The sequence below is a fragment of the Anser brachyrhynchus genome, assembly GCF_964034855.1.
Source record: "Anser brachyrhynchus genome assembly, chromosome: 4".
Lineage (NCBI taxonomy): Eukaryota > Metazoa > Chordata > Aves > Anseriformes > Anatidae > Anser > Anser brachyrhynchus.
Genome location: NC_137698.1, coordinates 5,083,136 through 5,109,195, shown reverse-complemented (window position 1 = coordinate 5,109,195; position 26,060 = coordinate 5,083,136). Strand labels below are relative to the sequence as shown.

General features: G+C 36.5%; 1 protein-coding gene across 1 annotated transcript in view; it reads right to left on the bottom strand.

The window, feature by feature from the left end:
* Positions 1-26,060, bottom strand: part of LOC308194588 (uncharacterized protein) — a 124,664-nt gene that overhangs the window by 80,912 nt on the left and 17,692 nt on the right. The window contains exons 2-10 of the mRNA XM_080590704.1: positions 25,718-25,808; positions 24,934-25,217; positions 23,651-23,704; positions 19,735-22,079; positions 18,920-19,050; positions 16,873-16,992; positions 15,043-15,228; positions 3,056-3,153; positions 326-412 (exon numbers count right to left, since the gene is read on the bottom strand). Of these exons, the coding sequence (XP_080446830.1) occupies positions 326-398 (73 nt within the window). The 5' untranslated portion in view covers positions 399-412; positions 3,056-3,153; positions 15,043-15,228; ... (4 more) ...; positions 24,934-25,217; positions 25,718-25,808. The remainder of the gene's footprint in view (positions 1-325; positions 413-3,055; positions 3,154-15,042; positions 15,229-16,872; positions 16,993-18,919; positions 19,051-19,734; positions 22,080-23,650; positions 23,705-24,933; positions 25,218-25,717; positions 25,809-26,060) is intronic.

The window sequence follows — 26,060 nt, the reverse complement described above, 5'->3', positions numbered from 1 at the left end:
ATTTCTCTAATTAGCCATATCACCAGTGAAAGAAAAGAAGTGGAACCGATTGACATTAGAGAGAGAACAATAGAGTGGGATGGGATTTCCAGTGATCCTACAAGCAGCAAAAAGCATCTGATGATAAATTGTTTTAAGCAACCAGAAAAACATGGAACAGACAACTGTGGACTTGTTCTGAATTTGCCAACATGCTCATAAATCTTGAATCTATGGACAAACACTGACTCATTACCACTCCCCTGTAGGCAAGTGCAATAGAGTAACACATGACAATAATATACAATTAATTCTTGCTTGGAGAGCCAGTATTCTGTCCACTCACCTCTCATTTTCACCTTAGATCCTCTTCTGAGGGTAGAGCAGTCATACACACATTTCTTCAGTCCCCTGCCCATGCATAAAATTCATTCTGTGAAAATATAAAAATGAAAATAAGTAACAGAAATCCTGTCCAGCACATTTGTCTTCTATCCTATACATGCAGAAGCTGCTTTCACAGCTGCTTTGGAAAGAGTTGTTTGTCCTTCCCTTTAGGCCATGCAGAAAATACCTATTTGGCTGACTAACCTTTTCTCAAGCCTGAAAAGATGCATTAACAATTCTCCAAGGGTCAGCAACGGTGGCTAGCTAATGATAGCAGACCAGAGGAACGAGCTGTCCTACCTGCTGGTGAGCTCATCCAGCAAAAAACTCATGGTTACAACAGATGTTAAAGCTTTATAGACACATTTGTTCTCCCCTCCCAGCAGCAAGCTCGCACAGCACGGAAGTCTGGAGAACAACGTGGCACTGATACGTACAGGGTGCGCAGGACACAACAAAGGATGTCCACAGGCCTGCTACCGTGCTACTCACCAGCGTGCTCCTGACAAGCCTTCTGTGCACTGAGCAGATGTGCATGGCTGCACATCAAGGAAGCAAAGAATAAATAAATAAATAAATAAATAAATAAATAAATGCAATCTTTGCTCAAGTTGCACACCTATTTTTGATTCATTTAATCAAGGAAAGTGAATTTTTATTACTATTTTTAGTACTGATGTTGATTTATCTTTCTGAAAACATTTTAAACACTTTCAAAGTGAGCTTTTGGTACTGATGAGCCCGGTTTATGCTATCTTATGCAACTCTTCTGCTAGAACTCTTCTGCTATCTCATGGTAGAACACATATAAGACTTACAAAATAGGAACATGGGGGAAAGCGTCTAAAAACATAGACCCTGGATTACAGTTACAGGAAAACAGTGTTCACAATTTCTTAATTATATTTGTTCAAGTACTTTATTAGTTTCAAGTGGCTTTGCATCTTCTTTATAATTCACTTTCCACAGATTCCCTAGCAAAAAGTTTAATGGGAGACAGCCACTGAAACAAGGAATTTTAAAAAAGGACTACAGAAAGTGTGCCTAATATATTTTAAAGTGGCAGTCCCATATGTCCGTGCTGAGAAATTGATTCTAAGGTTTGTTCTGAATATCCCTGAAGTCTGTGGAGATCATTACAAAGGGTCCAAAGTAAAGCTATTGTATTTGTAGGTGATTCATACTGTTATTAATTTGTACAGCAGTAACACTGCAATGTCTCATTTGTGATCCATGGACTTTTTAAGTAAGGAAGGGATCAAACACAAAGAACAAAAAAAAGGGTCCCTCCATTAGTGATAAATAATCTTCATTGGAAGTATATTTTGATACTCACTACAAATCGCTTCCAAACAAGCTACAAGCCAAACTACTCTGCAGGCACTGTTTGGTGAACAAACAAATACATTCTAGAAGATCGCAAGCAAAAAGGCACAGCACACACCAGATAATTTTTTCCTCATGCTTTGTTCATCCATCTCTCCTTGGCAGGTACTTCAGGGGGGCAAGTTGCCACAGGTGGTGTTGATTTATGTGATTAATACATGTCCCTTCATTCACTAAGCAACCAGTGAAATAGTCTACACATAATAAAATTATTTTATGCATTATAATAAATTCAATGGAGTGTTTTAATGCCTCAAACAGTAATGGATTTTTAGTAATCATGTTCCCATCACATAATTTAAATACAACTAGGTCCATATCTTTAAATAATTTCTAAAATAAAATGAGATATATAATTATAAGGTGCTACAGCTGTAAGAACAAATAAATAAATTTGTTCCTCCCATACTAGGCTAGTACCTTCAGGGTGTTAAGCATAATACAGGGCATATTATGTATCAGATAAGCGTGATACAGAAGTCAAGCCATAAATACAGTGCAATAGGATGTTTTAGCATCAAAAGTACTTCTAGTTTTTTTGTCAACCATACCAAACTTCAGCAGCCACCTCACAATCTCTTTCATTTTAAAGTGTCCTTTCAATAAAAATAAGGTGGGATACCACAGAATGGAGATTTAAAAAAAATAATAATAATTTCATTTTAAGAAAAACATTTTAAAGGAGGCAGATATGCTACATGTTTTAGGCATACCATGCAAAAAGTGGTTTCTACAACATATGGAAAGTATCTGAATCAGTAAGACAATGATCTTCATAAATCACTCCTGGTTCCAACTTTAAATTATGTTTTGTTCCCTCTCTCATGGGATATTCACTGTATCTCATACAAACTCGTGGTTGTATGTGCAAAGTATTCCTACCTTTATAGAGAATTATGTCATATCAACACATAGAGGGTACGTAAAATGAAGAGTAAACACATTTTTATGAGATTCTGACCAGATGGACCCACATAGTCTACTCTTTATCACTTCCCTTTGGCTTAAGGGAATATTCTTTTCGTTGTATATGATTTATTATATGGACTAACCAAAACTCTGGGGGATTCCTCTTCAGACTTTATTTATGCAGCAGTGCACCGTGGGTGGCAACGGCCAACACAGTGCCACACAGGAGAATAATGTGGGACAGAAATCCTATTTCCCTCACCTTAGGTACATGAAGGCCTTAGGTTTGTTCAAGCCAAAATACAACTGCCTATGAACACAATGAGGATTTACGAGATCTTGATCAAAAGCATGTTACAATTCCGTTAAGACAGCTGCTTGTGGCTAGTCTTACCTTTCCCTTCTTGTCACAGGTATGTTAATTGGACAAACAGTCTATAGTATCAGCCTTTTGTTTTGTCTTCAAGATCTACAACCAGGAATGTTCTTCTCCTAAAAACAATGCAGAAAGAACATATGTAACTGTACATTTACCTTCTGCTTTCAGTAAACATCTACCTGTTGATCCTGTTTGTGTAGTCTCAGATGAGCACCTCATATTAACAGAACCTTCACAGAGATAGTTTTGATTACCTTTTCAATATGTTCTGTTTCTTCTCTACATTTTTTTGTCCATAAAGACCTTCAGAGAAAACTTATCTTCATAAGTCATCTTAGTCTATGATTTAGCATGCAATACTTAGAAAAGAAATGTCTCCAAATTCAAATTTTAGTTCTGTCCCTACTGGCAATTATCTGCACCCCGACACTCTCATTCAACAGCTGCTAACAACTATTTCATAAGGTGTGTATGCAAAGTCCTACCTGACCATTCCCTTTTCAAAGACAAATGCAAGAATACACATCATGCTTCATGGACATTATTGATATTGTAACTGAGATATTTCCTTTTTTTTTTTTTCAGTGAAATCTTACTGAAAAGAAGATAGAATAAAAGCAGAATTTCACAGTGTGGACTTGTGGACTTTGAACATACATAGGTCTGAACAGTATATAATGTCAAAATCTTTATTACTGACCATACAATAAAAATATAATCCCTTAAAAAGATGCTTGAACTACTACTACTTCAGCTATTTGTGAACTAACTGAACTCATTCTGCAATGTGCTGACAAAAGATAAACACAAAAATGCTAAAACTCCACTTGAACGAGGATCACGCTTTAGCAGAAATTACATATCCATCTGTATCGTTTAGTTGCATGTGGTAAAGCAAACATTCTTTCTACAGATTGCTAACAAGGGATTTATGAATTAATAATGTCATTGATTTGCTTAAACATTTAAATCTGTATGGTTTGGAATTGTCTTTGGTTCTAGCAACCAGATTGTTTAAAGCGACTAAAGTGCAGTGAGTCGCAGTTATAAATAATGGCAGTGTGAAACACTAAACAAAAATTTCGTAAGTTTTCAACCAAATAGGAACAACCAAAATCAACAACTGGTCTGCTCTTTTTTTTTTTTTTTAAATCTAATAGATAGATTAATAGATGGTGACATTTTCACTAAAATGATAATTCTTTATTCCAGTGACTTGGTTTTGAATTGAGCTTCAATGTGAAGTTGCTACCTAGTTGTTAGAACTTAAAGAGAAGGCAATGAGATGTCAGTCTGCACTCCAGAGTTGATTCTGAGACCAGAAATCTTCATAAAAGAGCATTTGTCCTCCCTCTGAAATGATATTCCCAAGCAAAGTTAAGAATATCAAATCCTAGATGAAAAGTACGATACACAGCTTTAAATCAAGATGGATGTACAGTATATAGGTAAAGCATGGCCACATTGCAATAAAGACAAATGAATAAACCACGACTGTATAGGGCAGGTAGCTGTGAAGAGAAACAAAATACCACCGGTGCTATTTCTCAATGGAGATGAGACACTTTTAAAAGGAACTTTATCTTTCAAACTTTACTGGCAGAAAGTAATTCATCTTCTCCTGTGCCAGAGAGGCAGAACCGTTCTCCTGTTTTCAGAAATACAGATAATTCCTTTGGCATTGTTAACAGCTTATACCATAGAAAATAAGGCAATGAAAAATTCTGCCCCTTTAACTTAACACAGATGAGCTTTTATATATGTAACATCCCTCAGTTAAATATATAATCTGATTAAGAAGCAGAAATGTAGCCGTTGGTTTTACATTTCCAACGGGTGTGTGTGTGCATACATACATATATGTATACATCATACTTTTTTTTTTTAAATGCATTTAAGTTAGGGGAACTAGAAGATTCTTATCTGAGATTCATCATAACTAAATAAAGCAGTTCTGGCTTTTTGATGTCTGTTTTCCCTCACTGGGACTTGCCACATGAGTGTTGCCAAATTTATCACTTATTCTTGGAATGTCTCATTTGCATCACTTACTGCTCACATATGTGCCAGAATAACTAGATCAGGACTATCCCCACCAGCCTCTGCACTGCAGTCACCAGGTTTCCTGAGCAACTGACTTCCTTCCCTAAAGTGGAGGGACCAGAAAAATTCCTGAATATAACAACTAGTGAAATTCCTTTCCCTCACACTGTAATGAGGTTATACTAACTACTCCATAGTCAAGGTAAGAGTTTCCTTTAAACCATAATCCCAATACTAAATTCCTGTAACAGAGGGAAAGAAAAGCAGCTTTCCATTTAAAATATCTGCTGTCTAGACCATACACAGAGGAAGATATTTATCGTGGAACAATCAAACAAACCATTTTGTAGTTATGAGACACTGAAAAATACTAAGTTTTGGAGTTTGGACATTTTTTCTTTTGTTTTTCCCCGTTTAGAAATTGCACTCCTTTCCTTACTCCTCTTTTTGCCCCCTCTCTCCTACTCAAAGGACAAAGAATTCCAGAGATTAAAAACTTCCTTTGCAAACCAGCCCTCAATTAACACAAAGGTCTATTTTCAAAAAAAATAATAAAAATAATAATCAATGGGGATGTATGACATGATTGGCACAGGGGTCAAGAGCTTCCCTGACATATTTGACAAATATTAAAGACTTTGCCATGCCTTATGTGAATTTTTATTATTTGTGATTTACCTGCCCACATTTAACCTTAAAGAACGTTTGCTTACGTGAATAGTAGCACGTTGCTTCTGTACAGCTGCTGGTCAACTCCTGCGCCACTTAAATCATGGTAGCTATTTGCGTACTCAGCATCTTTGAAAAAATATATTTCCACTTATATACTTGGGGCCTAACTTCAGGCATGTGATCTGTTAACTTTTCATTCTGGAAGTAAATTAGAACATATAACCAGCCACTCAACTTGTAAACATGCCACGTGTTTCTTTAACTATACACCCCCAGAAGTGATGCTACTGCCCTACAGACCTGTTCGCTTCTTCTGGGCTATCCAGTGCTATGCGATCTATAGCACTAAGGGGACCAATGACAAGTTTCTGACAATCATCAGTCACCATTTTTCCTCTAATTACAACAAACCAAAACTATCAGGAGAGAAAGGTGCAAACTTAAAATGCCTTCACAGCCCATTGCCTCTCTTAAAATAAATGTGCAACATAAAATATCACATTGTACATTCCAAAAATAACCTCCTTGCCCTTCTATTTCTGCCCTGCCTCAGGCTATTGACAAGAAGCCTCATAAACCACCACTCAACAGCAGCATCTGGCAATTTTTAAAGTTCAGTAATAAAAACAAGAAAGGGTTGATCAATTTACTTGACACTTAAAAATAAATCTAATCCAGCCAGGGATTAACAACAGGATTTTTACACCAAATAACTTCGCCAGCAAAAGCTATACAGGAATAAAGACTGACAATCAGATTTCTGATGAACTCCTGGTCCTACTTCCTGTTATAGAGAAGATACCGTATCTAAATAACAATGTTTTCCTTGAGTGTTGTGGAATAAAAAAGGGTTTCTCTGACCACAGAATCACAGAATTGATTAGTGGTTGCTTTAGGGACCCCAGGTTCTGACCACATGCAAACTATTTTAGGGTGTTTTTTAGGCACAAGTTTTGCCAAAAACCTCTACGCCTCATTATCTAAGCATGAAACGTGGTACTCACAGAAGTTGCAAGCCCCACAGGATATGCCAACAAATTTTAAAAACTTCTGTGAGGCCCCCAGTACTTCTTTTTTTCATGCTGGTTACAAACTGGCAAGCTCCTGAGAACTAAATGTGGTGCCTCGTAGGAGCTGTCACTCTCCGGCGAACTTCAGATGCAATACAGGTCTCACTACACCTAGAAGTGTACATTATTCAGTTAGTTTTGCCCTTTTAGTAAAGGTAAAGGCACTTCTTAAATAGAAGTGCTTATGTAAAACAGAATTAAAGCTGGGGATATATTGTTCTATAAAATGCAAGCACTTGAAATGCCAAAAAAAAAAAGAAATTTGTAGTCAAGCTCCTCATCTCTGATCCAGTACCTTCACTTTTACTCGTTTCAAACCCTTTATGCCAACTATTTTGGCTACGAAGACAAGATGACTCTGCCCCAGCATCTTCCTTCCACACTGGTCAGCAGATTACCTTCCTTCAGTGCCTTCAAGGTTGAAAAGAGCAAAATATCTGAAGGCAGACCTATCTGAAGGCAGACCTGCTCCGGTGGAACTGGTATGTGTGGGAACAGATTAGCTTGACATTGGAGCCTCAGTTTGAAGACGCAGGTTTCTGTTGAACTTCCTGAACTGCAGGCATAAAGTATTTCCAAAGAGACAAAGTAAATTTCTGCTCAAATTGCCTGGTGCAGTGGGTCTGGCTGGGATGGAGTTAATTTTCTTCATAAAGGCTCGTATGGTCCTGTTTTAGATTTGCGACCAAAACAATGCTGATAACACACCCAAGCTTTAGCTGTTGCTGCAGGGCCTTCCCTGCTTCTCCCTCTGCCCTTCAATGAACAGACTTGGGGCGCACAGAGGAGGTTGGGAGGGGACACGAGCAGGCAGATCACCTGAACTAACCAAAGAGACATTCAAGGCCAAATAATGTCATGACATCTTCTGCTTGGGAACTGGCTGGGCATTGGTCTACCCATGGGAAGTGGTGAGTGACTGCTTTGTATCAATTCTTTTGTTTTCCTTCTTTTTTTCTTCACTTCTTTGCTTGTTAAGCAATGTGTATCGTGACCCCAAGTTTTCTTGCTTTTCCTCTTCTTTTCCTCTTCCCCTCTCCCTCTGGGGCTGGGGGGCCATGGGTAGAAGTGAGCAAGTGGCTGTGTAGTGCTTAGCTGCCTACTGGGGTTAACCCGCAACACTTGGATATCTTGATCTACATGCCAAGACATTTCAGAGCCAATAAGAAAAAGCATGCCAGAGTTCAACTGAAATGAAACCCGGCTACATTACTTGTGTAGCTTTTGCATTTCTCTCTGGCTCTCTTTGCTGCTGATTGCTACCATTTGGTTGCAGTTGCCTTGGGCAGTGGTCCATCCAGTTCAAAATTAAATCTAGCAGTGGCCAAAAAACTTAGGAGACTTCTTCTGTACTGGGGTCCCCAGCCTGTTTTGAGAGATCCAATAGGCTCAGATCAGCATCTGTGCTTTTTACTGCTATCCAAACCAGAACAAACCTCTGAATATTTTGAGATTCACACATCACCACTATACTATTATTTCCTAGACACTCAGCGTTGCCAGTATAAATTAAACAAGCTTTGTAACCTACAGTTATGGCTACCCATGAAATACAACATGAAGTGCAATGCAGAGAGCACAGCTGCACTCACTTTAGTTGCACAGGTCTACACAGTTTTGACAGATTTGATGAACTCTAATTACATTGAAATACCCTTCTGTCTTTCATGGTCAGAAATCTTCCCCTCATGTGCATTTGTCTCTGTAACACTCTGCACCTAGGGGACGCAAGGAGGATGACAGCCTCACCTTTTAACTCTCTGTCTGTCCCAAGGGTTGAACAACGGCTCATATCACATTGCAAGAGGCAGTTTTATGGAGACAGGGTGACCCCTTGGCCCAGTAGTAACATACCATTTACCTCAGGTTTCTCAGCTATAAACTTTGAATGCCAAAAAAAAAAAAAAAAAATCATTTTCCATTATTTTCCCACACTGAGAACAACACCCTGGTTGACATGTGGGATGCGATACTGCATGGCTTCAGCAAGGAATGTTAACGCACAAACACAAAGTAGAATGTGATGAGTAAGTAAGACATGGATCTCAGGGAAGCCTGATTTGGCAGGAGGAAAGCACAGCTGAATAGCCACCAAGTTACTCTTGCCTCAAAACCAGAACAAGGCCCCAGAAGGGAGTACAGATGTTAATCAACTCACTAACCCCATCCTGCAGTCTTCCATGTCCTACCAACTAGAAGACAAAAGGGTTTCAGCTCGAAAGCCCATCCACATCAGAACATTTTGGCTTAAAGCATGGCAGTCTGGTCATCACCCAAATGCACCTAAATTGTTCTTCCACCAACTTCTCTCTTTTATACGGGGTCAAGGTTCACCCGGCACCAGCAGAGGTGATAGGTTGTCCTGTTCCCTGCTTTGACGGCGAAGTCCCTGGAGCGATGCAGCTACCAAGACTGGGAGCCATGCACGTGCATTTGGGTCGGAGGCCACTCGTAAGCTTGTCCTCACAGTACAGGCAGATAGAAAGCAGCTAATACGTGACATGGACTGAAGAACACTTCAGAAGTAAACCAGCAGTTTAAAAGGGATGGTAGGGATGGTCTCTTGGGATCAGGGCTTTTTTTTGGATGTTTGCTTTTTTATAAATGGCACTTCATATATGGAAAGCAATAAATTCCTACTCCTGTATTAAGTTAAATGGTCTAGGTCTGTTGACTTCAAAACAGCAGGGTCAGTTTACACTGACCAAGAATTACATAAATCTGTTTTGATTAAAACCATAATAGTTTGAGATCCAGACTTCCTCCTTTTTCCTCTGATATTGTTCTAATTGCTCACCACTTGCACTTAAAGTGTTACTGACCGGAGGTTTGTTACCCTCTTTCAGTTTCCAACCAACATGATAAAAATGACTGGAGCTTAGGAAAGTATTTTTACAGTAAGTAAATGCAATAGGCTCTGAAAGGCTCTAAAAAAAGCCTTTATAAAAGTGAGGTAGATATTTCTTTATCATTGAAGTACTCATGGCTCAGAAGTTGACATATATTTTTATGCTTATTGGATCAGACATTGAGGCTTTTGGTAAAGAAAGTGGAAGGAGACCGTGGGAAAGAATGTCGTAACTGCAGGCGCAACAACACGTTTTACCTTCCCTAAAGTTGGTGATTATGATCGGTTTGACTCTGAGGTGTTGAATGTATCGTAAAAGTGGACTGAAAGCAAATGAGACTGGTTTAGACCTTAAAATAAATAAATAAAATTTAGGAGGGCCATAAAAAATAAACAACTACAGATTTAACCTTATTGTGAAAGGAATGTAATACAACTATTGCCATCCCACAATAACTTTATGCAGATTTTACAAACACTTCCTTTCCAAGTCATCAACTTGCATTAAGTCTTCAGTAAAATTAAAAACACAATGAATAGAGACAAATATTTGGAGGTGTTTGCATATTACATGGAGCTACCCATTATCAGCTGAGAAAATAGAATTTCTAGTTGGATTTCATCCCGTGAAAGCGAAATTCAATGATATTTAGGCTTAGCATAATTTTTCTCAGTTTCTCAGATAAGCAATGATAATAATATTAAAGCTTACTTTTATTTTCTTTTTCTCCTCCAAAAGAAGTGAAAGCACTACATTAGTCTCCCCTGAACTCTGTGGCTGGTGAAAAACCCTGAGATGTCTCTAAAACTTCATTTCTAACAATTGGTGTATCAATAGTACTTTTGTGATTGTAATAAATTACTTTGCCTGAAACAGCTTTAATAAGAATGGACATCCTTCCAATTTTATTGTGGTTTGTATAGGGAAAAAAACTCCCTCATTCTATACAATTTTATTTTTTTTTTTTTTAAATAATGAAGAAACACAATCTTCACAAGACAGAAGTCTTAGGAGAATGTCCAAGTAAAACTGGGAACATATATATTTTTCAGGGGTATTTATAGATACAAATTTTATTTATTTTTAAATAAGGAAGGGTGCAGTGAATTTTTTTCATGATTGGGTTACAACAACCTGACAAACACTGCACAGTGGCTGCCTAAACAGGTGTTTATCTACAGTATAATGATATAGAAAAATACATTGTCCCTCTATGTTCTAGGAGACATAGCAGACTCACCCACAGGAAGAAAATAAAAGTAATTTTTTGGCCTTTGAATCTTTTTGGATGTTTAGTTAACACTGATTCTACTATTTAGCTATATACATATATCTGTTTTATTTTTGCCAGAACATTTAAAAAACAGATGGCCATAAAGAATGCTACACCCTGTTTAACCATTATATTTCAAAAATAAACTACAACGTTTAGAGGAACAGCAACAAAGTCAATGCTTATTTAATAGTTTCATTTGGGATTTGAAGTAATAAAAGTCACGGTGATGTCTCTAGTATCATACTGGCTAAACTAAATATCAAGCAACAAAAAAACGCCTGAACAGAGGCATGTGTTTGGTCCTACCATTCACTGTTGGAAAGCTGTTTCATTGCTGGGGAAATGGCTCCCAGGATCTTCTTGTCTTTTATTTAAAATAAGGGACCTACACTATGGAGTTCATCTTCTCTACTAGAGCAACTCCTTTTTGTGCAAATAAACATCAATTTATCAAACCAACTCTGCAGCCAAGGGTTATAAAGCAACCTTTGGGAAGTCCAAACTGCAAAGTACATCTTCCCTCTATTGCAGAAGGTGGCGTATTTGTCTATTCTCTATCATGACACTCTTTTAGAGTCTTTTTTTTAAGTCCTCATCCCTTCGGTCTTCACCCAATGCTGAATGAACAAAAGTTCCAAAATCTCAGAACTTTATGCCAAACAGAATTCTAGCCAGACCTAATGAAGCCACATCTGGAGAAGATAATGAAATTATGTGACTATTAAATTGAAGCAGGAGATACAGCAGAACGGAAGCCTGTGGTACATGATGGTTCACTTGGTAGCTGCACCAGAAAGCTGCTGGTGAGGAAGGAGGGACAGGCTGTTCAAGTTTTGCCAGAGGTACCAGTTTTGAAAGGCTCTGAATGACTGATCTTGTCTATGTCTGGCCTCAAATGTGGAAATGTGAACCTGAATAAGTGAGCAGGCTCACAGGCTCAATTGGCATTGATTTCAGCCAGGATCTAGGTGCAAATTTTTACTCTCAAACCTTATCTTTTTATGGGATCTGCTGTCATTAATTTCCTTTTTTTTTTTTCTTTTTTTTTTGCCACTTCAGGACAGTTACATTTATTTTCAGATTTTGCACATTTTCATCTTTCTTCAACTCTCTCTCTTACAGTTATATCCTTTCTTGCCATGTTACTCCCTTCTCCCCGAGCTACACATTACATCTGCTACATTGAACTTAACCTAAGAACATTCTATTTTAAGCAGCTTCCTCCAGTCCAAACCTCAGCAAACAAGAATCTGAGTACAGACACACAAGATCTGAGTGCAGTGATCCTAAGGAATAGTTTTCTGGAATTGCAAGGCCAAACAATAAAGAGGAAGAAAGCAATAAAATGAGATGATAAGGAAGAGAGTAAGATCTAGCAGGAGAAAAAGAAAACAAAACAAATCTACTAGTATCTGATCTTATTTTCAGTGATATATTGGACTAAATTGCCAAGGGTTACAGTTTAGTGAACATGAAGTAGTTTTTCACACATTTTTGAGCAGTTGAAAACTTATCTAGTTAAACATTTTGTTGAGTCCTCAGTTAAACATCACGTTCATATTTTAGCATTTAACTTGGAAATATATATCATTTAGGATGGAATAAACCAAGCAATTTAATATGCAGAAAATCAAAGTAATAGTCTTAAGACTATCTACTCATATTTCCCAGCATTTTGCGCTAGATACTTACAAAGTCATAAAAACATCAAAACAGGAATTTAGAAGCAAGAAAAGAAAACTGAAACATCTTCAAGCGAGATTCAAAAACAGAAGTCAAACAGAACGCAACTACAGCTGAATATTTTCTAACAAAAGAATATTGCTTGTTAAACTATTGAACCATTGTAACCAAGGTTTCTGGAAGCAAAATTGTAAGGTTAATCTGTAAAGGATACTTTTTGCCATAGCTGAAGAACAAAAGAAAATAGTGCAGTTTTTCCAAGATGGATATAAAGAAATTATCAGCAATTTAGATTGCTGTGTTTCTATCAGCCAGTGCTTCAGAAAGCAACGAAAATGTGAAGTAACCAGTAAGTACTAAAACGAAGAGAGATTTCTTACAAGAGTCCTTTGATAGATGCTGAGATAATATATTTTTAATTAATCTTGAAACATTTGTAAATGGAAAAAAAAAGAAAACAGAAAAAAGAAAACAGAAAAAAGAAAACAGAAAAAAGAAAACAGAAAAATGAAAAAAGAAAAAAAAGAAAAAAGAAAAAAAGAAAAAAAGAAAAAAAAATCATTCTCTGTGGAGTGTACCAAATACAACAAGGTACCATCAGGCCAGAAGCTTGACAACACTCCTGGACACAATAAAGAAAAATTGTATGTGGATTTAACTTAATACAGAGCTAAAGAGTAGTCTTCTGTCTTTCCTAATTTCCAGATGCACACATATTTCGCAATGTTTCTCAGACTCCTCAACAGTGCATTTAAGCCCTTTGACAATGCACTTAATTTCCTCTTAGTCTGTCTTTGCAGACTCAGTCATTAGACTCCTGCGTACAGCTGATAACTACTGAAACTAATAATTTATGAACATAAATGCCACTTGATACTGTTTTATAAAGGAATAGTCTTATCAAAGACACCTGACTTCATTCACAAGGGTTTTTAGAGAGAAAGTAACTGTGCAGATGTAACAGATACAGACTTTTACAAGACCTCTGACTTCATTCCATATCACATTCAGTTTAAATCACGAACACAATATACCATTTTCTATACCATCCAGAAGTCATTAATGATAATTACAGTAGATATAGTGAAATACTGAGATAACAAGGAAGACAGGTTTGTAAAATAAACTGATCTGAATTTCCTAGCTGTCTGCAGGTTTTCAGACAGTATTCATTTCAATTCTGTGAAATACAAAGCAAAGTATTTGGGAACACAACGTGGAGGCCACACCTACAAAATGAGGGCCAACAACAAGGAGCCAAAGCAACCAACAACAAACAACTTCCCAGGGATATGTTGTGACTTAAGACATTGCCATGCCTTTCAAATATAAAACAAGAGAACGATGAGTGGGAGAAAAGAAAGGATCTCATCTTTGTATTTAACAAAGCACAAGGGAACACGTCATCCAGTTCTGGCTTCTGTGTTTTCTTTATTTTTTTTCAAAATTTTTCAAAATTGCGCAACTGAAAGCAATATTTTTTCTTCCTTGTCAAAAATCAAATGCAGCTAAAGAGATATATCAAGATTTATGCCCAACTGTAGTGCATCGTACAGTATTTCTAGCCACTGTCCCCTGAGATCTCACTCCATCCCACTTTAAGCTCTTTTCAATCTAAGTTTGAAAGCTGCTGTGTGAATGACTCACTGACCTTCAATCCTCCCCATCTTTGTTCCTGATGTTTATGTTTAATCCCATGGTTAATCGTTGCAAAACAGTAAGGGATTATACAGGGGACAGCTCACATACACAGGTATATAGGCATACAACTACATATACTCATGACGTAACACAAAGTGCCAGAAGACAAAGTTCAAGAAATGCCCATCAAGTTTGATCAGGAAAGAAAAAAGCTGTTTGTACAAATCCATGTTAAGGCATTTAATTAAAAGGCTCTATTTTCAAATCCACTAGGTAAACTTAAATTAGAATTAAACCTCTGAATTAGACGCCTGAATCTTATCATAGAGACCCTGATTATTATCCAAGGCAATAGAATTATTAAACTTTCTGACCTACTTTATGAAAAGAAAATACAATTTGTCACTATAAACTTCATAAACAGCATTACCAACAACTGCTTCAACTCATTCACTACACAAGTGTGGGTTTCCAGACCTGTTTTTCTTCTCCACACATAGAACACCTAATTCCTTAGTCACTAACTAATCTAAACTTGAATTAGAGTAAAACCTTACTAATAGAAGAGCAAGAAGTAAGACCTGCTGAAAAAGATAAAATGTATAATGTTATTGGTCACATTTGAGAAATGGCCACTGCCTCTGCAAACTTCTCTACCTGAACTACATCTGCTGAACATGGCTGTTGAAATATGGGTTGCAAGGGAACAGAGACCAAGATGAAATAAAGGATGCTTCTGTCAAACAAACCACCTAAAAATTCTCTCACATTCTCCTGTAGTTTGAAGGTTCGCACTTTTTCTACAAGCAGATATCAGCGAGCTCTTCTCAAAGGTAAGATCTTCCTGAGAAACACTCATGACAGAGATAACGACTAAGAGGTATGACATAACTGCCACACATAGAATATCTCTTCTGCTATCCACCAGCTGTTTCTATTTTCATAATCTAGAATCTGAAACAAGATAATAATTCACAATGATTACTTCTCATCCATCCTGCCAACAGTGGCTGCAATGAAGGGGAAGGGGACCAATCGCATTACTTCCAACCTCTGTGCAAAAGACTAATGCAGACAAAGAAGAAAAAACAATTACACTACTCTGAAAAATGTTGCTTTGTAATTTTCTACAAAGGCAAATAAGAGAGAAATAAATGCATATGCTAGCTACACAACACATGATCTCCTTTGCGGTGTATTACAGAAAACACGCCCCAGTGGCATACTGTTTGGACATATGGGTCACATTGATTTTTTGGCTGCTTATCATCAAATGCCAAATATGGGCATGCACAATAACATTTGCCACTTTTATTCTTCATCTAATGAAAAACATTTCCTATATGTATTTAAAACTTAAGAATCTTAAGGAACACAAAAGCATTTTCTTTAATAAAACCTTTTTTTTCCCTAAAAGATTTGACTTCTGACAAGAAGAGAGCAAAAGAAATAAGACCAGAAGCATCCATTCTGGTTAAAGATGTAACAACTAAAGAATGCTCTAATTAAGCAATGATAAAATGTCTGGGGGTTTTCTGGATTAATTTTTAGTCTCTAGAGGACTGATTTTCCAAAGTAAAATGGAAAAGGTTAGCAGGTCATGGATCATATGGACTGTTTGGCATAATTCTTTTACAATCTGTGGCACAACTTCTGTTAGGATTTGCCATTATATCAGTGCATTCAGTCAGTTCTAGTGGCAGTCCTACTTATTTTTCAGCTTTTCTGATGTTCTTCACATTGAAGCCTGTTACATTTCAATTTCATACTCTGTGAACAGAAATATGTTAGTGTAATTTAGGTGGTCTTTCAAAGGATACAACCGGTGCTTTCAGTGTGCAGGACAGATTATAAAGATAATCAAATGAAATGGAGATAACATTGTTACTTGTGGTTTTCCTGCCTGAATGAAGAGAAGAAAGCAGGAGTGACTGCAGTCCAGCTCTTCATTTCATATATGTTTCTTATTGTCAGCTCAGCTTCTGACACTTAAACCGTATTATTCTTTTTACCATGCCTTCATATACAAAACAGGCAGTTCATGACAGTTTTCTACGTATTATATTTACCAACATGGGTTCAGTAAATTTATTGCAATAAATGAGATACAAACAAGAATAATATTGTGCAGAACTTCATAATGAAATGGTAACAATATATAAGACTTGCTTCTTGAAGTACGAGCCTTGAGCCCTCCAGCTAAAGGCTAAAGCCCTGGCAGCTTGTGATAGCTATGCAGTTGTAACCAAACCCAGTCATAGCTTCCTAGAATTTCAATCTCAAATCTCAGTAATGTTGTGCTTTTATGGACATAATAAAAGAGATTTAGTTATCCAAAAAAAAAAAAAAAAGAGGAAGCTTTTCTTTGTTTAACAAACCATATCTTCCAAACCTTTCTCAGGGCATTTAAATAGGGGCCCAAGCAATTAAGTTTGGATCTTGAGTGCAGGAAGATCCTCTAATTTTGTTTAGAATCATTTGCATTTTCTTTCCAACTGACCTTAGTCAAATTAAAATGACAAATTTTTATCCTTCAGATACCATCTGAGTTTTCTAAGGATCTGTAGAAGACTAGACTCTTACATTAATAGGACATACCTGGCTGGACATGAAAGCAGGGGGAAAATAAGTCAGCAAAAACAGTATTGCAGATTTGCATTAAGGACATTTATATCTGCCTTCTTCATGTGGTTTCCATTCAGCCCTTAAAATGTAATTCTGTATGGAAAAAAAAAAAAAAGTTGTGTTAAAAAGTTCTGCTGTTGCTAAACTAGGTCTCATTTGCATCTGCTGACAAAAGGTTTTATTAGCATAACAGTGGAAAGCCAATAAACCCAACAGCAGCAAAAGAGCAAACTGTCCTGACAACTTTATTTTTGTTAATGACAAACAGAAAGAACTGCACGATCATTGTCAAACAAACTCTGGGGCTGAGCCAACACAGTCTGATGTCTACTTTTCAGTTTTTGACCTCAGGAAGATCATTACTGGGTTCTGAGTTTGTAGCACTGGCACGTAATACAATTCCAAAATACTCTACCAGGTTAGTTGCCAGCAACCTACATGTAGTAAACCCATTTTGTACTTAATTCTGTACTCCATTTGTCTTCAAATTATTCTTTCATTTTTCCCATTTTTTTTCAAAATACTTAAAAACATTGCAATGAAATTCATAATCATTCCCAGTTCCCTTTTTGCTTTGCTTCAAACATATATGCTTCCTGAAATATTCTTAGGGGACAATCTGACTAGACAGACATTACAAAAGCTTGGTATTATACATGAAGTTTTCATGTAAGTTTTTTCAAAAACTCTGGGAGAAATGTCATCCAATGCTCATTCTCTCTCACTCTTCTCTTCAAGAAAAGTTTCACTTTTTTTCAGTCTGGAAGATTCTATATTCTCATTTCTATTTTCTTGCTTGCTTTTACCTCTTTGTTTCATGTGAACTTTAATGCAGACTAAGAAAAGTGTAGTCTTTGGAAATATGCCAATACTATCCTTTAAACTTCTCTCCCTCCTTCGCACAGATATGCAGATGTAGGAAATTTATGACTGGTAGAAAGTAAGAGCAGACCAGGTCACATCAACTGACCCTTGAGGCCAGTATCCTTTCTCCAAAAGCGGTCAAATGCATGTTAATCTCAGGCAGATAACAGCCAACCTGTATGACATCCTAATCAAGTCTCTACCGCTGTAAACAGAATTCCTCAAGGAACCAGAAGAACAAAACAAAAGAAAAAAAAAATCCACAACTACAGAAAGTATCACAGTGGATAAGAATGTTTTATACCCCAATTTTATATTTAATAATCTACTTGTCTTTTTACTTGTTAACAACAATAAAGAAAAACATTGAAGACTATATTAATCTGGGTCATGTTCTGAACCCCACTAACAATAGAAAAATCACTTTTAAAATTCCTAACAAAGTTGCAAATTACAAAATAAAATACAGAGGGGTGGAGGAGTGTGGAACAGTACAGTTGGAGAAAATGTAATTCATAACACCAATAGTCAACTGGAAGAAGAATGTATTGTCAAAAAGAGTTGATGTTATTACATATCTATATTGCAACAGTGCCTGGAAGACCTGCTTGAGATCATGGCCCTACCGCATTAGGCAGTGCATAGAACACAACAAAAGAAATTTAAAATGAACAAGCAAATATCAACAACAGTAAAAAACAGCTAGAGTCCAGTCTCCAAAGGCTTCCCTGACAACAAATCAGAAAAACATGGCTTAAAGTTACATCATGTCATAGACCAACGAGGTGGTCCTCTGCTGTTAATTACATAGAAAGTCACAGCTGTTAACAGTGCCCTCTTATTCCATGCCCTTCACAGTTATATGTTGGGAATAATATCATGAAATGGGAAAGAAATTCAAATTTGAGACTGAACAATAACTTCGGGAGAATTTACATCAAAAAATTGAGAGTGATAAATAGTAAAGGCATTTTAATATTTAATTAAAACAAAGGCAAAGGTCTTCTCAAACATGCACAGTTAAAACTTGGGAATTTGGGAAATTTGAACTGAAAATATCAGAGGTACTTTTGAAAGGTAGCGAATAAACAATTAAGTATAATTAACATGAATAAAATGTTATCCTCAAGGGCAAAACTCTATGGTATTAACATACCAATGTACACTATTAATGTAGCAATTAGGTTGTTTTCTTCTTGCATAACAAGATCAAATACTTCATATCCAAGAATAGGAAATTATAACTGCTTCACCAAATATGTAGCATTTCCTCATATAACTTAATCACTGTAGGAAAAAAAAATCATCAAATTGTTATAGAAATTGCCTCAATCTCAACTTACATGAATCAGAAATGAGGTTATGTTAATATAAGGTTGAATTTTTAAATGCATAATACAGATCCTTAAGTATATTTATGTGTATGAAAGCAGATAGCAAGAAACTTTGCTGTTGGTTAAGTTTAGGCAAATGACCTAAAGTTGTTTACACCTCCAGTAGTTTTGACTCCCTTTGCACAGAGGTATTTTGGTTTTGGAGCTTTGCTGGTCATTTAGAAATAAGTTTAAAGGGAAATGTTTTGTATGTTACTGCTGTGGTAGTTTTCACCCCTTTTAAGCCAAGCCCTATTTTTTTCTGCCAAAACGTGCAATTACTTGATAACTACTGGAATCTGACAAACTTGTATCCTCAGTACTGACTTCCCAAGTGGCTATCACAAATAGACACTGGAGGGTAATTAAACTGACAAGACTGCAGCAAGCGGGAAGCTTGCTTATCTTGTACTTGTCAGCATGTATATAACACAGCTTTCCTCTCTGCCAGGAGCCCCCAAAGCTCTGCAAAATTGGAACCTCCTGCTTCAGCTGATTGTCTGGCAATTTGTTCTTGTTCCACAGCTAAGCACTGGGTTTCTGACTGGAGATTATTTTAGATTATTACATATATTTAAAAGAAAAAAAAAACACAAACCGTTGACGTTAATTCTTTTAAACATACAATTTTAGTGCAATGCTGGCTAGTTGAGAGTCTTTTACGCAGGTCCACTCCCACAAAAAGACTGCTGTTCCTCCAATATTTTCTACCTGTTCTGGATGAAAAAAGATTTAATTTTCCAAATCTCCAAGGATACAAAAACACCCCAGTAAGGTACATCCACTGCTATAACCTTTCCCCAATGGTATGAATGATCCAAAAGAAGCTGTCGTGTTGCAAATTATTAAAAGGAAAATCTTGTAGTTGGACCAACTGTAAAGTTAACAAAGACTGGGGGGAGAGATTTTTAAATAAATCTTGAGTTTGATCAGAAAGATGTCACGTCTTCTGGCCTTCACTCAGGTAAAGTTACTAGAGACTCCAGTGGAAGCTTTGACTGAGAAAGGAGTTCAGTATCGGGTTTGTTACTGGTCTTAGGATCCATATCAAGTTAAAATGAGTGGGGATTATCTGCCTTATCTCAAACGCTGACAACACTGTGGCTTTCTGGGGCTACAAGTCATCAACTTTCCGAACAGTTTTTTGATAACTGATGAACCTTCTGGTTCTTGAACAACATCTATTTTTCACATCTTTTTAATAGTACAAATAAACACCACCTAAGGACCAGTTGTGGTAAATACATAGGGCATTCACACACATTGACAAAAACCATTCAGGCACTCGGTACAAACTATTCAGAAGGGTTAAATGCACATTGTCCAGCAAATGGGAGTTACTACTTTATCAATATATATGGTATCAGTTACCTAAAGTCTTGTGCAACTATAACTTGCACAATAACTTTATGAACTATATGTGACTCACTAAATTCTATCTCTTTATTCAATTAGTATTCCCCCATATTACTTGTAAAGTAATACAATACTCAGTGCAACTGATGAGGACAGTGTCTTGCTGTCAGTGGAAAAATAATTATAGATGTGGTTTGGGGTAAGTAGGTTTCCTGGCAAAATACAAAAGCAAATGGTTTGGTCCCCACGAGTCACTGTGGAACAAGTAGGACGTTTTGCCAAAATAGCGTAATAACGTAATTTATAACTATTTATCAGCACTAATCCAAAAAGCTTGTTTACAGCAATCTGTACCTCACTATTTAGGAAACTGTTTACTTTTTTTCACTTCCCCTCTGTTTTCAGCTTTCTTGCTCTAAGTTATATTGAAAAGTTTATCAGCACAACTTCTACATTTAAATCCTCCTACAGCAGCAGCATGTTTTCTGTCTCAGTAAAATGGTGCCTAAAATTATTTGCAACAGCATTCACAACGTGTTTTCAATGATTTCTCACTTAATGCCAGAATAACTGATAGCTGAAGTGCTGTATTTTCAGTCTTCACGTGTAACACCAATTTAGTTTTGCCTTACTTTAAGGACACCAAATGCTGAACAGGTGTTTTTCCAAGACATAATTCAATTTACACTATGGCTCACCTGGCCAAAATTCAAGCAGGAAGGTAAAAGACATGATATATCAGAATAGCCAAAATGAGGAAGCAACAGCCAAACCAAGTGAGAATAAAATTATTCTGTGAATTCACTTAATGCATCTCCAAGTTTTCAAGTATGGCCCCCCAAGCCCCATTAAAGACATCTTTTTTATTTTTTTTTATTTTATTTTTTTAAGAAAATGGATTAATCACCAGATATATGCTAAAACAATCCCTCAGGAAGGGATGAGATCATACTTGGACTTCATGCTTCTGCAACGTACTTGTCTGAAAATGAACAAGCAGGTTTACCTTTTCTAAAAAGAACTCACTTTTCTGGAAAAAGAAATAGATCTATGGCATTTTACATTCCCATTCCTGGGGCGATTGTTTCTAGTTCATTTTGTCACCTTTAGCAGTTGGAATCTGTGTAATATGAGCGCTGTCAAGACAGTAAATTCTCCTTTGACAAAAATCTGACACCAAAGTCTGCCTTTAGTTTTAGAATTCCCAGTCTGTACACTGAGACACAAGTCTACGCTTTTCATAACAAATATAGAGAATCTTGAAAAGGTAAATTCGACTGTATTAAGCACTACCACAATAAGTGTTAGATCTGATTAATCTATTCACATTTTTATTATGTTCTTACCCCGTGACTGAAGCGTTACTCAGCCAAACTGTTCCTGTTTCAAGAGAAGCCTTCTTAAGCAAAATTCAACCTTAAGTTCTCCAGTTAAGAAAGAATTATACTCACCATAACTAAAATGAATCAAAAAGCATTATTATTGGTGAACTTTGTCGTTTGCCTGAAAGGTGAGACAATTGGTAGGAAATGCTTTTTTGTAAGGCAAATGCAGCAGATGAGGTAAAGAAAATTAACAGCTGAGGAGCTAGAAATGAAGGAAATACAAAACTGTCACAAAGGCAAAGGCAGATGAGCAACACCTGAAAAAGGTCAAGCCCTGCAATCCTACAATAAAGAATTCTATACCTATTATAATGCTGTGCTTCTACAGTCTCCAACACACCCATACACGTTATTTATCCCTTTCTGATCAGTCTTAGTCAAAGCAGTCAGAGGTTTTTGATTACCCTTGGAAGTTACCAATTCACCTACATCAACGTGCATTTGAAGCATTTATTCAACCATAGATTAATACGTTGTTATAAAACAGTTATTGGTACATATTTTATTACAAAGAAAAAATGTAAACCCCATTATAAGAAACAAGAAAACAATATTTACAACACAGGACCAGTTTCATTACTCTGAATCCAAATTCATCCTACTGAATTTAAGGAATTATGAAGTTTTTATTTCCAACTTGCTTAGCTCCTACAAAAAAGGCAAGTGGAACATTTTCATTACTCAGTTTAAGAAAAAAATAGTATTTCAGGGTCTCTGAAATAAACATTGCTCAAATAAGTCAGATAAATTCACATTAAAAAATCAAATTAATACTGTTCACAGTATTTTCTTAATTGTTTTTCTATGTGAATAGTTTCCGGGTTCCACCCAACATCAGGATCTGGCAAAGATATTGAAATAAAGCCAGAAAGGACACTTTCATGCTCTTTCCAGTTCCCAATAAGCTTCTGGCATGTAACCCATTCAGCCGCCTGTGGGATGCGAAGAAAGTGGCAGTGAAAAGAGCATATGCATGACAGAAGTTAGTCAAAGTCAGCCCAGCGAAGAGACCAATTCTGACATTCAAAGAAACAGAAATAAGTGGAAAAGAAAAAATGCATCCTCACCCAGAGTAGTCATCCTAGGATGTGATCTTTCTGGTTTTGTCTGTTGTTCTACAACATGAACTGGGGCAAGACTTAAGCCTTCAATTGTTCTGTGCCACAAATGTGTCTCTAAGAGACATTTTGAAGATATATTAGTAAATGCCTATGGATATCTTCAAGAGGTTGATTCTGCACGATGTTGAGTAGCTATCTTTGAGTTCATCAGAAGTCAAAAATAGGCAGTGCCGCTTTGGATTAGATGCTTTTTAAGAAATGCAATAAGAAGAGCTGGGAATTTGGTTGAAAACAGGTAGTAGTCTGACATACATGATATATAACAACTCATTAGAGGTTTCTGACTGCTCCAAGGAAAGTTGGTAAATACTTATTTGGAATGGACACATCTGGAAACAATAGAATCATAAAAAGGGGCAAGAGAAAAAAAATGAAATAATAAAATGTTGGGTATAGTTATTCAACACAGTTGGGCTCTAATACAAAATACACCTGATGCTCACTGTCCTGTAAAAATAAGAATATCGGTGAAGGGAGTTACTTCTATTCTTCCCCTCCCTGAATACAATGAATTTATAGTAGGAGTCAAGTAGCAGAACATTCACTTCTTTTTGAATTACAGGTACATAAAGTCAACTGTCCAGCAGCCAAAGTAAACCCTCCTCAAATTCAGGTTCCTTCCACTGCCCACAAATCAAGATGGTAGACTCACGTCCTTTCTCTCTTCATGGGAACTGTACAGTGCTGTGCTCTCTTGCAAGCTCTTCTTTACAGAAAAAAAAAAAAAAAAAGCTAAAAGAAATTGGATTTATCCCTAAAACCTCTGACAAGCTATATATATATATATATATATATATGTATATATATATATATTATTGTTATTATTTTAAACATTTCATTACTACTCCAAGAAATTAGGTAAACACCTTGGAGAGGAGTGTAAAAGATTGTTCTTGGCAGACACAAAGAGAGACTGATGGAAGAAGGCCAGAGGGATTACAAAATGCAGCAGGTCGAACAGTTGCAGCACAAAGCTTCAGAAAGGAGGTGGTCACTGAATTGACAATTAAGCCTTCTTAAAAAGTCCAGCCTACAAAAATAGAGCAGGCAGGAGAACTGGGGGGGATTTCAAACCTAACATGCCTTTTAATCACTTCTCATTTACTTTAACTGACTTTCTGAGTAATCTAATTTTTATTGTAGTAAAACCTAGCCTTGAGCTTTAAGTCATTTGAGACTTTTTTTTTTTTTTAATAATAGGAGGTATAAGGTATGCTAATACTGAGCAATCTTCCTCAAAATCCTCAAAACCTTTTCCCTTCTCTTAGTTTGCAAGGATACCTTTCTTCCTTAAAGTAAAAGACCACAGTGAGAAAACAATTGAGAAGACAGTATTATTTCTTTAGCTTTTCTCGAAGTTCATTTTTTTTCACCACTTGAAGATATAGATTAATGAAGAGATAGTAACTCATATGGAACAGATGTTCTTCTACAGATGAGGAAGGTGATACAATACAAAGATAAATATTTTGTCTTGTCTAATGCAGGTGGTAAGTCATACATCCAGCTTTTTTAGAACAAAGAAAAGAAAGCATTTTTATTCCAAAGCATGTCCTGCAAGAAGTGTCCAGATTTTCTTTCATGGGTCAATTTTAACATTATAACAAGCGATCAATTTTCATCAGAACAATCAGATTTTTTTATTGTTATTAAAACATTTTGTTCTTCCCTTTTCTCCTCCACGGTTCATAGAATAATTTAGGTTGGAAGGGACCTCCAGAGTTTACCTGATCCAACCCCCTATTCAAAGCAGCGTACACAGGACCTTGTCCAGTTTTGTTTTGAATACCCCCAAAGACAGAGATTCCACCTCTTCTTCTCTGGCCAACTTTTTCCAATATTTGACAACCCTAATTGTGATTTTTTTTTTCCTTAAAACTAACAATTTCGCTTGTTGCAACTGGTGTCTGTTGCCTCTTATTTATTGCTATGTACCTCCAAGAAGAGTCTGTCTTTCTCTTTCTTCTCCAAATCCTCTCGTTACATTTCTGAAGTCAGAAACAAGGTCTCCCTTCAGCTTTCTCTTAAAGACTGAAAAAAGCCAGCTCTCTCGGCCTCTCCTTATGCTTTGTGTTCCATTTCTCTGACCATCCTGGTGGCCCCACTCTGGGCTTGCTCGGCTTGCCCCAATATGTTAAGGTACGGCCACACCGCCCGACACATCTTCTCCCTGTCCATCAGGCACCCCAGGTTCTTTTTGGCATAGTTGTCACTTAACCCTAATTAAACAACAACAACAACAAAAAAAGTGTTAACGTTTATTTGTAATTTTAAATAGGCTTTCTGGTGAGAGATCCTGGTGTTTTGCTTTACCGAGGTCTTAGAACTCTATTGGTTCTCTTCCTAAAGAGCTTGGATTTTGATGCGGGGGTCTTAAATTGTAAAAAGATGACTGGGTAAAGATTCAGAGACTTACAAACATCCTTAGAATATACAAACTACAATTTTAGCATTGCTGCGTGTGTTATTGGGCTACGCTACCATAACATTGCATGACGAATAATGAATCTGCTATTTTTACTTCTCAGTCTAATGTCAGATCTTAATAATCTCATTTTTAAGGAAAAATGAATTGACTCAATGTGAGTAATAAATAAAAGCAATAGCTGCATTTGTTTCATTTACAAATAACTTTGGGTTGAAACCAAACTATTTAAAATGTTTTTTAAAAAGGTCAGCTAACCAGTATTTATTATAGCCAAGGGACCTATTAGCTTACATAATACCAAGACACAGGAGGAATTTAACAGGAAACTCTTTTAAAAGAAAGGCCTTCTGGGGAAAGGATTCAGTTGCCCTCACCATACAAACTAAAAAAGAAAAAAGAAAAACGAAGTTTCTATTAGTCATTAGAAGATTTAAGAAGTTTTTGCGATGTATTTTTAAACATTTTAATTATATGAAATTCCTGTATCAGAGAAGACTACATATTTTCAACAACAAGAACAAAAAATCAACAAAAAAAAGTGCTTTTTTAGTAAAACTAATGGACCAAGATGCCTTTCATGTAAATGTCTGACTAGCTCCAACAACAATATTATTTGTCAAGGCTAAACAAATCA